The sequence below is a fragment of the Anomalospiza imberbis genome, chromosome 2 (genome assembly GCF_031753505.1).
Source record: "Anomalospiza imberbis isolate Cuckoo-Finch-1a 21T00152 chromosome 2, ASM3175350v1, whole genome shotgun sequence".
Taxonomy (NCBI): Eukaryota; Metazoa; Chordata; class Aves; order Passeriformes; family Viduidae; genus Anomalospiza; species Anomalospiza imberbis.
The window spans coordinates 1,347,046-1,362,755 of record NC_089682.1 but is presented as its reverse complement, the minus strand read 5'-3'; the positions used below and the strand labels follow the sequence as shown (position 1 = coordinate 1,362,755).

At 48.7% G+C, this 15,710-nt stretch overlaps 1 protein-coding gene across 1 annotated transcript in view; it reads right to left on the bottom strand.

Annotated features, from left to right (window-relative positions):
- Positions 1–15,710, bottom strand: part of MRPS6 (mitochondrial ribosomal protein S6) — a 45,485-nt gene that overhangs the window by 6,540 nt on the left and 23,235 nt on the right. The window contains exon 2 of the mRNA XM_068179482.1: positions 9,111–9,250. Within this exon, the coding sequence (XP_068035583.1) occupies positions 9,111–9,250 (140 nt within the window). The remainder of the gene's footprint in view (positions 1–9,110; positions 9,251–15,710) is intronic.

Sequence of the window (15,710 nt, the reverse complement as noted above, 5' to 3'; positions counted from 1 at the left end):
CGCCCAAACAGCTCAAGATGTTCTAAAATCCAAACAGCAACAACAAGTTGGGTTGGGCATTAAGTTTAAATTTATTTTGGGGGGAGGTTAAGTAAGGGAAAATTGCAGCTCCTTTCATCTGTTTTTGTTTTGCTCTCTTTGGTCTTCAAGAGCCATGAAAAGCATCAAGAGGCTCGACTTGAGCGAGGCCAAACATGTTTGGAGAATAAAGAAAAAATATTAACTCTGCATAATTTGGGTTCAATAAAGGGTGGGGAGAGGGTTGTTCAAACCTGTGAACGCTCCAGAGAACATTTCTGACAGGTACCCATTATTTCAGTCCTACAAATCAAGGCAATCAAATTACACCCAGGCGGTGGGGATGATCAGAGGGCACTTCAACCTCTCCCATCCACATGGAAAATTTCATCCTGCCACAAGCAGAAGGCTTAAAAATGAATTGTGCAACTTCCAAAGCTCAGCTGCTTTGTGGGGAGAGGCAAAGCCTGAACATGTAAGAAAATTCAAATGGAAATGTTTCCACCAGAGTCAAAAAAAGGGGGTGTCCAGAGAGGTTGTGGATTCCTCATGCCTGGAAATGTCCAGGTTGGATGGGGCTTGGAGCAGCCTGGGAGAGTGGAAGGTGTCGGGGTGGAACGGAATGGGCTTTTCAAGATCCCTTCCAGCCCAACCCATTCCATGATTCCTTGGTCAGTTATTGAATTATTCCTCTCAATAACCATCCATTCCTGCTGGTTTAGGTTCTGGAAACAAGAGCCTTTCCTGGGCAGGTGCTCTGGCAAAGCCGCCTGGAATTTCTGCCTCCTGAGACCTTGGATGCTGTTGTGTACCCCTTGATCCTCAGGGACCCTGGAATTCACCTCCTGCAGAAAATCCCCCAGGCACGTGTGAAGATAAACTTCCCAAAATGCAATTCCTGGGTGAGAATTCCTGATCACCTCCCCAAAATGCAATTCCTGGGTGAGAATTCCTAATCAACTCCCCAAAATGCAATACCTGGGTAAGAATTCCTGATCAACTCTCCAAAATGCAATTCCTGGGTAAGAATTCCTAATCAACTCCCCAAAACGCAATTCCTGGGTGAGATTTCCTGATCAACTCCCAAAATGCAATTCCTGGGTGAGAATTCCTGATCACCTCTCCAAAAATGCAATTCCTGATAAACTCCCCAAAATGCAATTCCTGGGTGAGAATTCCTGATCAATTCTCCAAATGCAGTTCCTGGGTGAGAATTCCTCATCAACTCCCAAAATGCAATTCCTGGGTGAGAATTCCTGATCAACTCTCAAAATGCAATTCCTGGGTGAGAATTCCTGATCAACACCCAAAATGCAATTCCTGGGTGAGAATTCCTCATCCACTCCCAAAATGCAATTCCTGGGTGACAATTCCTGATCAATTCTCCAAATGCAATTCCTGGGTGAGAATTCCTGATCAACTCCCCAAATGCAAGTCCTGGGTGGTAATTCCAGATAAATTCCCAAAATGCAGTTCAGCAAGAACAAAAGCAAGCCTTGGGTTTGCTATTTCAGAGAACACGGGGGCTGAGGAGACAACTGTGAGTGAAGAGCAAAACAAAAAGATGAAGAGGCAAAGCAAGCAAATAACAAAAGAAAATTGCCATCTTTTCAAAATCGGATTTGAAAGCAAGAAAAAAAAAAACAACAAGGCAAAGAAAAACTGGCAAATAGAACATGGAAATTGTTATGAATAATCAGAGCTTTGCTGGAGAACTCGTAAGTCATGGAATGGTTGGGGTTGGAAGGGAATTGAAACTCATCCAGTGCCATGGCAGGGACACCTTCCACTGTGCCAGGCTGCTCCAAGCCCCAGTGTCCAACCTGGCCTTGGGCACTTCCAGAGAAATAAATGTGCAACTCAATAAAATGAAGTGAATGAAATTTTAAAAGCGTGGTGAGGTGAAAACATTCCTGTGTCCCAGGCAGATGTAACAGAGGGAATCCCACACTTCCCAAAACCAAGGAGAAGGAAAGGCCCTGGTGCTCCATCAGTTCCCAAACCCTGAGCAGGCTGAGCTCCATCACCTTTGCTCCAGAGTTAAGAATGCAAACAATGCTGCAGGGATGCTAAAAACCACCAAAAACTCTTAATTCCAGCCCCCAGTATTCCAAGTTCCTCCCCCAATCCCCCATCCCAGCTCCAGCAGCTTCAGAGAATCCTTGGAGCCATCACCTTCCCAAAGGAATGTGTGAATCCTAATTTTTTTTTCACAGGTTGTTTTGGAGCTGCCTTTGGATCATCTCCAAAGTGAAAACCACCCCCAGCCCAAGGCTGACCCCAAACACCCCCTGAGCCCTGCTCCGAGCCACGGAGAGGCACAAGGGTGGGGCTGAGGCAGGGCCAGAGCAAACGGGGAACCACAAAGTGCCACCCCCAGCGTGCTACTATCACTTTACAACCAGTTGGCATCTGCTCCAGCTCGGGCCTGACCAGATCTGCTCTGCTGGCCTCAGCCAGCCCCAGCCTGGAGAGGGACTTGGTGCTTCTGGAGCATCTCAAACAGCAAACAGAGCCCGAGCTGAACATTCCTTCCATTCACAGGCTGGCACACACCTTATTTAAATCAGTTTGCTTTTGTTTGTGCCAGACAGAAACACCTCTGGGACCAAAAAAAAACCAACAAGCACCTTCAAAGCAACTGAAATGCAGCTCATTAATAACAAGTAGTGGCGAGTAGAAGAAATACTTGGCACGGATGTGTTGCCCAGCAGGAGAGAAAAGTTGGGAATCTTTATTTAAGTACATTCTTCCCCTGGTTTTTCACATTCTGGGCAAGTCAGGCTCCAAGTCTCCCCTTAAATTTCCATACCTGGAACCTGGTCCTTGGCACATTTTATTCAGCCACAAGATGAATTGTTACAACTTCAAGTCATTCTCTGAAATACTTAAAAACCAAAATATTCGTGTTCCACTATGAATAAAATGAATGTGAATGAGTGGCTAATTCAGTTTAAAGATCAGTAAATCAGGGATTGAAAAGTTTGATTCTTTAATGAATCCCCACAATTCCCAAAACTTAATTTTCATAATGACCTACAGGCAAAAACGGTCAGTATCACGTCTTCCAAAACAAAAAATAAAACAAAAGGAGGAGGATGCCCAAAGAGATGCATTTAAAAGAAAAACTTAAATTTTAACAGGTCCTCAATGAGCAGGATCTCCCGAGGGAGAATAATCCCATTGTTTGTAGGATAATCCCATTGTTTGTAGGGTCTGAGGGCTGAGGAGAGTAAAACTGCTCCTGCCAGTGACAGCTGAGGGTCACAATCCCCCTTGGCAGGCTTGGAGAAATCTGTTTTACACAGCAATTGCCAGAAAATTCCTTTTCTCTGCGAAGCCTCCTGGATATTGTTAAGTTTGTAACATGCCTTTATTCACTTTATATCCCCAAAAACCCACATGATGCTGGAGCATTCCAGAGCTCAGGGAAAAAAACCCCTTTTTTAAGGACAAGCCATCCCTCCTGATGATTTATCAATTTGTATTTTCTGCTTCAACTCTTTCCCTACCCCTAAATTCACCACCAAAACCTGCACAAGCTTTGCCCTGAAAATCATGGAATGGTTTGGGTTGGGAGGGAAGTTAAAGATCATTCCGTGGGCAGGGAACCTTCCAGCAGCCCAGCTGAGTCCAAGGCCCATTCCGTTGATTTTTATATAATTATATGTAATTTATATATAATAAATTTATATATTATTTTTATATAATTATATGTAATTTATATAATTAAATTATATAAATTAATTAAATTAATAAATTAATTTTTAATACATTAAATAACAATATTTAATGTATATAATTATAATTATAGACATTAAAATTGAATTATTAAATTATATTATAATTATATATAAAATTTTATATAATTATATTAATTTTCATATAATTTACCAGCCAGGAGGTCCAAGAATTGAGTGTCCATCCCAAATCTCCAACTAACTACATGCTATAGGAAAATGAATCAGTTAAAGCTCTAAGAGTCAGGAAAATTAAAAAAATAAATAAACTTAAAAAATATTAAAAACCTCAAACAAGCAAAAAAATTAAAAGCTTTGGAAGATTCAAGATGCTCCCCCCAGACACTCATTTGAATTCTCACAGAAGCCTCTTAAGTTTATTCAGAATAAGCCAAGACCAAGGAAAAGTAGAATATTCTGGATTATCCAATGTCCCACTCCACACCAACCTGCTCCAAAAGGGACAGAGGAGAATTAGAAATTGGCTGGGAGGGAGAAAAGATTCCAGGATTTCATGGAAAGTCCAGGAGCTTAGGGAGGTATCTGGAAAAGTCGTTTATTTTCTATTTAACTTTGTCCTATTAAAAAAAAAATATATTTTTTTACAGCTGCTGTAAAGTAGAACTGGCTGATTTTACAAGGTGGCTCAAAAACTGACTTATCACTGATCAACTCCCAAAATGCAATTCCTGGGTGAGAATTCCTGATCAACTCCCCAAAATGCAATTCCTGGGTGAGAATTCCTGATCACCTCGCTAAAATTCAATTCCTGGGTGAGAATTCCTGATCAACTCCCCAAAATGCAATTCCTGGGTGAGAATTCCTGATCAACTCCCCAAAATTCAATTCCTGGGTGAGATTTCCTGATCAACACCCAAAATGCAATTCCTGGGTGAGAATTACTGATCCACTCCAAAAATGCAATTCCTGGGTGAGAATTCCTGATCAACTCCCCAAAATGCAATTCCTGGGTGAGAATTACTGATCCACTCCAAAAATGCAATTCCTGGGTGACAATTCCTGATCAGCTCCCCAAAATGCAATTTTGGGATGAGGATTCCTGATCAGCTCCCCAAAATTCAATTCCTGAGTGAGAATTCCTGATCAACTCCCCAAATTCAATTCCTGGGTGAGAATTCCTGATCAACTCCCTAAAATTCAATTCCTCGGTGAGAATTCCTGATCACCTCCCCAAAATTCAATTCCTGGGTGAGAATTCCTGATCAACTCCCCAAAATGCAATTCCTGGGTGAGAATTCCTGATCAACTCCCCAAAATGCAATTCCTGAGTGAGAATTCCTGATCAACTCCCCAAATTCAATTCCTGGGTGAGAATTCCTGATCAACTCCCTAAAATTCAATTCCTGGGTGAGAATTCCTGATCACCTCCCCAAAATTCAATTCCTGGGTGAGAATTCCTGATCAACTCCCCAAAATGCAATTCCTGGGTGAGAATTCCTGATCAACTCCCCAAAATGCAATTCCTGGGTGAGAATTCCTGATCAACTCCCCAAAATTCAATTCCTGGGTGAGATTTCCTGATCACCTCCCCAAAATTCAATTCCTGGGTGATAATTCCTGATCAACTCCCCAGAATGCAATTCCTGGGTGAGAATTCCCGATCAACACCCAATATGCAATTCCTGGGTGAGATTTCCTGATCAACTCCCCAAAATTCAATTCCTGGGTGACAATTCCTGATCAATTCTCCAAATGCAATTCCTGGGTGAGAATTCCTGATCACCTCCCTAAAATTCAATTCCTGGGTGAGAATTCCTGATCACCTCCCTAAAATTCAATTCCTCGGTGAGAATTCCTGATCACCTCCCTAAAATGCAATTCCTCGGTGAGAATTCCTGATCACCTCCCCAAAATTCAATTCCTGGGTGAGAATTCCTGATCAACTCCCCAAAATGCAATTCCTGGGTGAGAATTCCTGATCACCTCCCCAAAATGCAATTCCTGGGTGAGAATTCCTGATCAACTCCCCAAAACACAATGGCTGGCCCAGCAGGAATCCACCCTGCCTGTCCATAAAGCTGCAAATTCCACAGGAAAATCTCCAGGAATCCAATCCTCTGGAATTCCCAGGCACTGGCACTGCCAACAACCTCCCCGTGCCGTGGCTCTGGGGTTTGTGATCCCAAAGAAAGGCGCACAAACCATTTCCTGGAGCACCTCTCCCAATCCCTTCTCCTCTCAACAATCCAGGGCATCTGGGCGAGGTTCCTGTCACATCCAGGGAGGGCAGGAAGAGGGACTGAGAAATATTTGGGGACATCTGACCTGGGAGGAGGAGGAGGAGCAGAGGAGGTGGCTTTGATCTGGTGGTTCCCTGCTTGAAGGTTGCAGTTATTGGTTACTAAAACCTTGTTTTGCTCAGTACATAAAATCCACCAGCTCTGAGGGCCCTGCAGACAGGAGGGGTTTGCTCAAAGATCTCTGGGAGGATTTGGAAGTGCTGGGGGGTGAGAGCTGGACCTGCCCCATCTCAGAGCCCCCCGAGCCCACCTGGGGATCAGGAGAGGGATTGGGATTGGGATTGGGATTGGGATTGGGATTGGGATTGGGATTGTGCCCTGCTCAGTTGAGACCCAACCTGCAGAGCTGCCCCAGCCCTGTCCCAGCCCAGGGAGGAGCTGGAGCTGCTGCAGAGAGCCCAGAGGAGGCTCCAGGATGAGCAGAGGGATGGAGCAGCTCTGCTGGCAGGAAAGGCTGGCACAGCTGGCATTGTTCACCTGCCCAGGAGAAGCTTTGGGCTGAGCTCAGTGTGGCCTTGCAGGGCCTGGAGGAGCCCCAGGAAACCTGGAGAGAGACAATTTCCAGGGAATGCAGGGACAGGACCCAGGGAATGGCCTCAAAGTGAAAAATTACAGGTTTAGATCAAATAGTAGGAAGAATTTCCTCCATGTGAGGGTGGGCAGGGGCTGGGATGGAATTCCCAGAGCAGCTGGGGCTGCCCCTGGATCCCTGGCAGTGCCCAAGGCCAGGCTGGACACTGGGGCTGGAGCAGCCTGGCACAGTGGGAGGTGTCCCCATGGCCAGGGTGGCACTGGGTGGGCTCTGAGGTCCCTCCCAACCCAAACCAGTCCCTGACTCCACTTCAGGCACTGCCATTGTGCCCGTGCCTGTTTTGCTCTCCTGCTCCATATGGGATTTTTTTCAAACCATGCTTGACCCTGCCAGTTTTGCAATGTAGGATGAAATCCTGTTGCATGCCCATGGGAGCTGAGAAATTCTTGTCTCGGGACAGAATTAGTGATTACCTCATCCTGCTGTCGGAGCAGAAGCATTTTATAATCATTAAAGCCTTTTCCAAGGGCAGAACAAGGAGCTGGTGTTCCTCTCCTTGTGCCAGCGGGGAGCTACGGCAGAGGGATGGAATTCCACTGATTTTGGGTGCTGAAGTGGAGGTTGGATGACAGTTCTTGGCTTGGGTGGCAGCACTTCTGCAGGTCAGGTTTTGGGTTCCTCAACAGAAGACAGGAGCCAGCATCTCCAGAACTTTGGAGAAGAGATGAAGAGAAGCTATTTCTCCAGGGGATCTGTGCCAGGGCCTCATCACCTCCACAGGGAGGAATCCTCCCCAGTGTCCCATCCAACCCTGCCCTCTGGCAGTGGGAAGCCATTCCCCCTGTCTGTCACTACATGTTCTTGGAGAAATTCCCCTTCCTTCCTTTTTAAAGCGTTCCTTAATGTCGCCCTGTTCTTTTAAAAGTTTTAAAGTTCTGTTAAAAGTTTTCTATGCCTTCTGATGTTTACATATTTCCACTGGAGTTCTCACGCACTGCCATGTAAATAATGACTGTTTTGCATTCTTCTCTGTGAGAGGAGAGAATTGGTGGACTGTTGGTTTGACCAGTGTGGTTGGGGAAGTGGCAATTCCATCCTCCAATCCACTGCCACTTTTAGAATTCTGTATATTGCAAAGTCAGAAATAAAGCTTCCTCTTTTCCTTCTTTTGCATCTTGAGTGAGTGCAGGAGTTATGTCGTGTCGTAGTGTGACACCTTACAGTTCTAGAAGGGTTCTGAGGTCTCCCTGAAGTTCCTCTTCCCCAGGCTGATGGAACAGGAGTGTGGTGCAGATCCCCCCTTCCCCTGGCAGCTCTCACCATTCCCATTTGGCAGGAGCACCACAAGGTGCTCAGAAGAGGGAATGAAACCAGGAGTCATGCCTAGAGAGTTGATCCAAGGAGGACTTTGCAGCTCTGGAGTCCCCTGAGCTTCCCCAGAGCCCCTCAAGGAAGAGCAGGATTGGCCAAGCTCCTGCAGGATCCGGAGATCTCGTTAATTGTTATTTGGATTAGGCAGCCCCAGCAGTGGGGGTTGCTTAGCAACATCTCCCAGGCCTTGGGAGAGGCAGCAGCCATTTCAGAGGTGGCCTCAAGGAGCAAAACCACCCTGGGCAGGGGATGGAGCCTGCAGCACCTCCCTCTGCACTGTGGGGCAGCCCAGTGCTAATTCCCATTTATTGTGTTTCCATAAAACACAGGATTATTTCCATGAAACACCCTTCAGTGAGGGGCTAGGAGAGCTGGGGGGGCTCACCTGGAGAGGAGAAGCTCCAGGGAGAGCTCAGAGCCCCTGCCAGGGCCTGAAGGGGCTCCAGGAGAGCTGGAGAGGGACTGGGGACAAGGCCTGGAGGGACAGGAGCCAGGGAATGGCTCCCACTGCCAGAGGGCAGGGCTGGAGGGGAGATTGGGAATTGGGAATTGTTCCCTGGCAGGGTGGGCAGGGGCTGGGATGGAATTCCCAGAGCAGCTGGGGCTGCCCCTGGATCCCTGGCAGTGCCCAAGGCCAGGTTGGACACTGGGGATGGAGCAGCCTGGGACAGTGGGAGGTGTCCCTGCCCTGGCAAGAGTAGGAATGGGATGATCCCTAAAATCCTTCCCAACCCAAACCATTCCATGATTCTGGACTTCATCAAACCCCAAAACTGTATCAGAAACACAACCAAGGGCACTTTACACACTACAAGAAACACTTACAGGGCATTTTCCTCCCATGTTAATTATTAACACTGGAGGAAAGGAACCCATCCTGCCAACTAGCAGATTAACTTGAGCTTTATCAGAAAACAGCCTAAAAATAGTTATTTAAAAAAATAGTAATATTGTTTATGTTGGGGAAGGTTCTGCAGTGCAAACACCACCACAGAAGTGACAGCGCTCAGAATAAAACACGCAAACCACTCCAAGCAGGACACACAGCCCCCAGCAACCACCCAGCACCTTGCTGAGAGCCCTCCCAGGTCCCACCTGCGACCCAAAAAGCACCAGGAAGACCAAAGGTCCTGATGCCCATTTTCCAGGAGCAGCACTGACAGGATTTAAGAAGGCATCACCACATACCCTCCTCTCTTGTGGCGCTGCTTGTGCTTGGAGATTTTGTAAGGCAGAGACCTCTCCCCCAGATTTTCCAGGTTCCTCACGATGGCTCCTCTCTCCATCAGAGCCTCAACGGTGCGTTTGAGCACGGCAGCTGTCTCAGGCTTGAAAAGAAAGAAAGAAAAAGTGAGCAATTCATAGGAATCTGGGTATTTTATGTGCTGGAAAGGACACCTGCACCTGCACAGCTCAGCACTTGGAGAGGGGGTGCTGCAGCCCAAGAAGACAAAGTGGAAGCATTGAGGGAGAGAATTTTTAGGAGCAGGCAATTCCTCAGCAAAATTTCCTGCCATTTCCAAGTCAGGCCCCAGCAAAAAGAAGATGAGTTCATGGATTTGACTCACCTGGAATCACTGGGTCTGTGCCTTGCACAAGTCAATACTCCTACCAAAGGAAAATGATGGATTTGGAACAGTTTGGGGGTCCTTGCACCTTTGCACCGCTGTTGTTCATTAATATTTCAAGTAATCAGTGTGGGGAAAACAGATCCATATGGAGACAGCAATTAGCACCATTACATAGAAATGATATATATCATTTACATCCTTATTTGCACTGCACCTGTGTAACACTTAGGGAAGCACAGGATATCCTGGGCTGGAAGGGACCCACAGGGAGCACTGATCCAGCTCCTGGCCCTGAGCACAGCCCAACAATCCCATTCTGTCCCTGGCAGCGTGGTCCAAAGGCTCCTGGAGCTCTAGCAGCCCTTCCACAACCTCATTTCAGGGAGTTGTGGAGAGCAATGACAAACCCTTCTTAACCACCATGCAGATTTAAATTAAATTCAATTAAATGTTGTTGGGTAAACTCCCTGCCCTCCATCCCTCACCCCTCAAGTGACACAGAAGCTTTTTGTCTCTTTTCCACATGCCCAGGGATCAGCACATTCTCCGAGTGGCTGCAAGGCCAACATGAGGTACAGTTCCTAAACACAACGAAGCCAAAGATTTGAGCCCCATGTATTTAAAAACAAAACCAGAGATAAAGAACAAGAAAAGAAAGCCACAGATTTCTACATTCAGGATTGTAAAATTTGCAGCCTTCCCCACTTGTGGCCATGCTCTGAAAACATCAACTAATTGTTGGGTTGGAAAGCTTGTCACTATAATGCCTCTCATTCTCCCTCTCCCAAAATTGCCATGGTTTGTCCTGGCTTGCCTAAAGCCATCACCCAAACTAAAAATAAGCTGAACTCTGCTAACTAAGAGATCCACAGACACAGGTTCCTTGGTTTGCCTCAGAGCCAGCCCACTTGGGGACAGAGGAAATGGGCCTGCCTGGCTCCCAGCTCGGGAGCCACAACATTTTTTTCCTGAACAGCCAGCTCTAATTCCAGTCCCAGAGCCCAGCTCTAATTCCAGTCCCAGAGCCCAGCTCTAATTCCAGTCCCAGAGCCCAGCACTAATCCCAGTCCCAGAGCCCAGCTCTAATTCCAGTCCCAGAGCCCAGCTCTAATTCCAGTCCCAGAGCCCAGCTCTAATTCCAGTCCCACAGCCCAGCTCTAATTCCAGTCCCACAGCCCAGCTCTAATTCCAGTCCCACAGCCCAGCTCTAATTCCAGTCCCACAGACGTGGGGAGGGAAGAGGAGACAATGGGAGCTGCTGCTCCAGAGGGGACGAGGAAGAGCTGGTTTGGAATTCCAGCTCTGGACACCCCTCCTGTCCCCACGGGCAAACCAGAGCCGTTCCCAGCTGCTCTCACCCCTGGGGAACTTTGGCAGTGGCCTCGGGCCACATCAGTCGGTCACAAGTTGTCACCTTGCTCTAGAAAGGTGCAGAACCCTGCGAGGGTCAGGCTGGCAGGGCCCACAGAGCTCACCTGGGATCATCCCAGAGCCCAGGCCATGGGATTGTGGATATTCTGGAATGTCCCAGGGAGGAGACTGCAGCCCCTCTCCGGGCTCTGTTCCAGCTCGGTCCCTGCCCAGGGCAGAAGTTGTGCCTCCTGGGCAGGGGAATTGCTGGGCTCAGCCCCTGCCCGTGGCTCTGGGGCCCTGCTCTGCCCTCCTACACACAGGGACAGACAGGGACAGACACACAGGGACACAAGGGACACACAGGGACAGCCAGGGACAGCCAGGGCTGAGGGCTCCTGGAAGAAGGAACCAAAGGACTTCTGTCTCCAAACTCCCCACCCCTCCACCCCCACATATTTCAGAGCTGCCCAGAAGCTCTCAACCTGTTAACTCCACAGTTCCCACCAAGACAAACGTAGCCCCAGGTGTCACACCAGCCACAGGTGAGGGGACGCCCTGAGCACTTTGTCCTCAGTTGGCCCTACCTCAAAACCTGTGTCCAGTTCTGGTCCTGCAGGAGAGACCTGGAGGGGCTGGAGCGTGTCCAGGGCAGGGAACAGAGCTGGGAAGGGGCTGGAGAATTCCTGAGGGAGCTGGGAAGGGGCTGAGCCTGGAGCAAAGGAGGCTCAGGGGGGACCTTGTGGCTCTGCACAGCTCCTGCCAGGAGGGGACAGCCGGGGGGTCGGGCTGTGCTGCCAGGGAACAGGGACAGGAGGAGAGGGAACGGCCTCAGGCTGGGCCAGGGCAGGCTCAGCTTGGCCAGCAGCAGGAATTTCCCCATGGAAAGGCTGCTCAGGCCTGGGCAGGGGCTGCCCAGGGAGCTTTGGAGTGCCCATCCCTGCAGGTGTCCCAGCAGTGTGGGGTTGTGGCCCCTGAGGATGTGGTTTAAAGGTGAGCACACCACTGGGGCTGGTCCATGGTTGGACTGGATCTTCTTAAAGGTCTTCTCCAACCCCAGCAGTTCTGTGTTTCTGGCCTCTCCCTCTCTCCTCACAGTCTGTCAGCTCAGCACAATCCCACCCAAGAGCAGGAAGCTGTTCCATGCACACCTGGGGGTGCCCCATCCATTCCCCCCAGGATTAAAGCCACAAATGCCCCGGAAGAACCATCAAAGCAGCACCAACCACCTTGTCCTGAGGGGACACTGTGTATCAGAGGGAACAAAAACGCTCCCATGGGTTCTATCAGTCCCACAGGAGTCACCTGGCAACCAGGACAGGTATAAAGGAAGGGGAACCAGGAAAAAATGGGAATTCTCTGGTGGCAAAGTGGCTTCAGGCATGACCATCAGCCATGAAGCTCAGAGAGCAGCTTGGAGACAAACCAAACGTGGAAACAAAGCCTTTGGAATGCTGATGCCTCCTAAAAAACGAGGAGCCACCCACCTGGAACCAGAGCTGTGTGAGAGGACTCGGCTCCACTGCTCCTTTTTCCATCTCATTTCCCCCAGAAAAATCCATGGGATAGAAAATCCAGCACTGGCTACAAAAAAAGCTTTGTCAACCACCAAAACCTCCTCCAAGAAGAGTCATTGGAAAGAGAAAAGGAAGCAAACACCAAATCCTCAGTAGTATCAGGGCTAGGACAGTTCTCAAGTTCTTCTGGCCACTTGCTCAGTCCAACAGGAAGCATTTAAAGTCAGTGGGCACATCCCAAATTATAAACAGGAATAAGTCCATCCCAATTACTTGATTATCCCTTCAGTGTAGTAACAGCAGGATAAAATTATGTCTTTTTTTGGTTGCTCAGCAGTTACAAAAGGTTGGTCTGGGATTATTTACTGAGGTGGAAATCAAAGAAGGCAAAATCCATGTTGAGAAGGAAGCTGCAATTCCAAGCAGCAAAACTAAGGGGAAAAACCATTTCATTGCTGACATTTACTACTTAATAAAACATTAGAAATTATTAGTGAAAATTATTAAAAACCCTGCAATTACTGTAAAAGCATCAACAACCCAGAGCAGCAGCCCCAAGTCAGGTACAACCACTCAGGGCAGTCAGGAAAGGTCAAAACCCAGAAAAATGCAGTATTCCAAGGAAAGAGAAGATGTGGGAGAACCCTTGGGGAAAATGGGCTGTGCTGGAGCAGGCTGGCTGGAAATGGAGCAGGGGGAATGGGAGAACTCTCAAAACCTGCCTGGAAGTTCAGGGGTGGGGGGATCCCAGACTGGTTTGGGTTTGGGGGGACCCTAAAGCCCACCCAGAGCCACCCCTGCCATGGCAGGGACACCTCCCACTGCCCCAGGCTGCTCCAGCCCCAGTGTCCAGGCTGGCCTTGGGCACTGCCAGGGATCCAGGGGCAGCCCCAGCTGCTCTGGGAATTCCATCCCAGCCCCTGCCCACCCTGCCAGGGAACAATTCCCAATTCCCAATCTCCCATCCAGCCCTGCCCTCTGGCAGTGGGAGCCATTCCCTGGCTCCTGTCCCTCCAGGCCTTGTCCCCAGTCCCTCTCCAGCTCTCCTGGAGCCCCTTCAGGCCCTGGCAGGGGCTCTGAGCTCTCCCTGGAGCTTCTCCTCTCCAGGTGAGCCCCCCCCAGCTCTCCTAGCCTGGCTCATCCCAACATTCCCACACCTTTCTTGGAGCCCCAGACCTGGATCATTTTAGGGACAGCAGGATGCAGGGACAGAGGGTTCTGTATCTACAATAGAACAACTTTCCTAAGACAGAATAAAGGACAAACGGGAAACCCCAGGTGCTCCTGACCATGACAACCTTTCCATGCTCCCACCCCACACTGAGTGAACACAGAAGCAGGAGAGACCATTCCAGAAATGGCAAATAGAAAGTTACAGCAGGCATGTCACCAAAAATAACCTGGGGGGAAGTGATCAATATTGCTTCTGAGTTAGAATGTACACCCCATCCTGAAAATAGATTTTAATTAGCATCTGGAAGGTGTGGAAGCCAAAGAACCAGAAGAGAATACAAAGCCCATGGACCTGGATGAAGAGGAAGCAGCAACTTTTAAACTCAAAGTGATGCCTGAACTCTTCTGTTCCCAAATCCACCTTTCTTCTTCAAAGAATCTAAATTCCATGATGGATTTTGATAATTTTTAACTCATCTTTTAAGATCAAAGTAAATTATAAAAGAAATTAAATTTAAATCTAAGGAATACGAGTACTCTATAAATACCAAATCACTTTTAAATTAAAACATCTATCCCAACACTGAATTTAATTCATTTTAGAGAGCTGAAATTCTTGAGAATTTCTAAAAAGAAGCCTAAAAAGGTGTCTTTAAAATCTGAAATAAACAGTAACCAAATCCTCCATGATTCAGGGACGTTTCAATGGTTTATTAGTAGAAACAGTGAAAGTAACAATTGGCCACAACGTCAGAGAAGGGTTTGGGTTGGAAGGGATTTAGGGATCATCCAGTGCCATGGCAGGGACACCTCCCACTGTCCCAGGCTGCTCCAAGCCCCAGTGTCCAGCCTGGCCTGGGGCACTGCCAGGGATGGAGAGTCCTCAACCTTCCAGGCAGAATCAATTCAGAATCAGTTAAACCTCAGAATTAATTAAACACCTTCCTTGAAACTCCAGAAACTCCAACTCTTCTCCCAACCACAACACATTTGAATAAGGGCTTCAAAGCAACACTGCAAAATTCTCCTTATCAGGAACTTGCTGAGAAAGAGCTCCCCAGGAACACCAAGATGTGTTCCTGCCATGACTTTTTGATGTGAATAAATTTCATCATTTTACTTTGTACATTCATTAAGCTTAATTAAGAGTGGAATGCAAAAATAATGAAATCCAAACAAACAAACAAAACAAAGAGACATGGAGGGAATATCCCCCCCTTCTCCCTCCTTGTTCCCCGGTTTTACAGACTGGGCATGACACCACAGGGGCTGGGATGTCCCCATGGTCAGTTGGGGTCCCTGTCCCACCTCTGGAAAGAGCTGGAGTGCAAAATCAGCCAACTTCCCAGAATCAGAGAATCCCAGGATCCCTGGGGCTGGAAAAGCCCTCCCAGCCCATGCAGTCCCAGCTGTGCCCCATGCCCACCTTGTCCCCAGCCCAGAGCTCTGAGTGCCACCTCCAGGGGACACCTGCAGGGATGGACACTCCAAAGCTCCCTGGGCAGCCCCTGCCCAGGCCTGAGCAGCCTTTCCATGGGGAAATTCCTGCTGCTGTCCAAGCTGAGCCTGCCCTGGCCCAGCCTGAGGCCGTTCCCTCTCCTCCTGTCCCTGTTCCCTGGCAGCACAGCCCGACCCCCCGGCTGTCCCCTCCTGGCAGGAGCTGTGCAGAGCCACAAGGTCCCCCCTGAGCCTCCTTTGCTCCAGGCTCAGCCCCTTCCCAGCTCCCTCAGGAATTCTCCAGCCCCTTCCCAGCTCCCTTCCCTGCCCTGGACACGCTCCAGCCCCTCCAGGTCTCTCCTGCAGGACCAGAACTGTTCACAGCCCTCGAGGGACCTCATCGCAGAGGGACAATCCCTGCCCTGCTCCTGCTGGACACACAATTCCTCACCCAGCCCAGCTGCCAGTGGCCTCTTGCCCCACCCAGACTGGTCTAAGCCATCTGTCCCTTCCAGGAGAGGGATTTTCAGGGATCAGAGCTGGCTCGGGACACGCAGCTCTTACGCCCATCCTGCACATCCTCATTGCTGCCCCAGGACAATGAGTCAGGACAAAGTTGAACACGGTGAGTAAAAAACCTTCCACGGCACTTTTTGAGGACCACAGCTGTAATTTTTAAATCCTCCTGCCCTTGCAGACACAAGCATCCTTGGCTCTGGAGCAGAAAAAGGTTTAAGGTG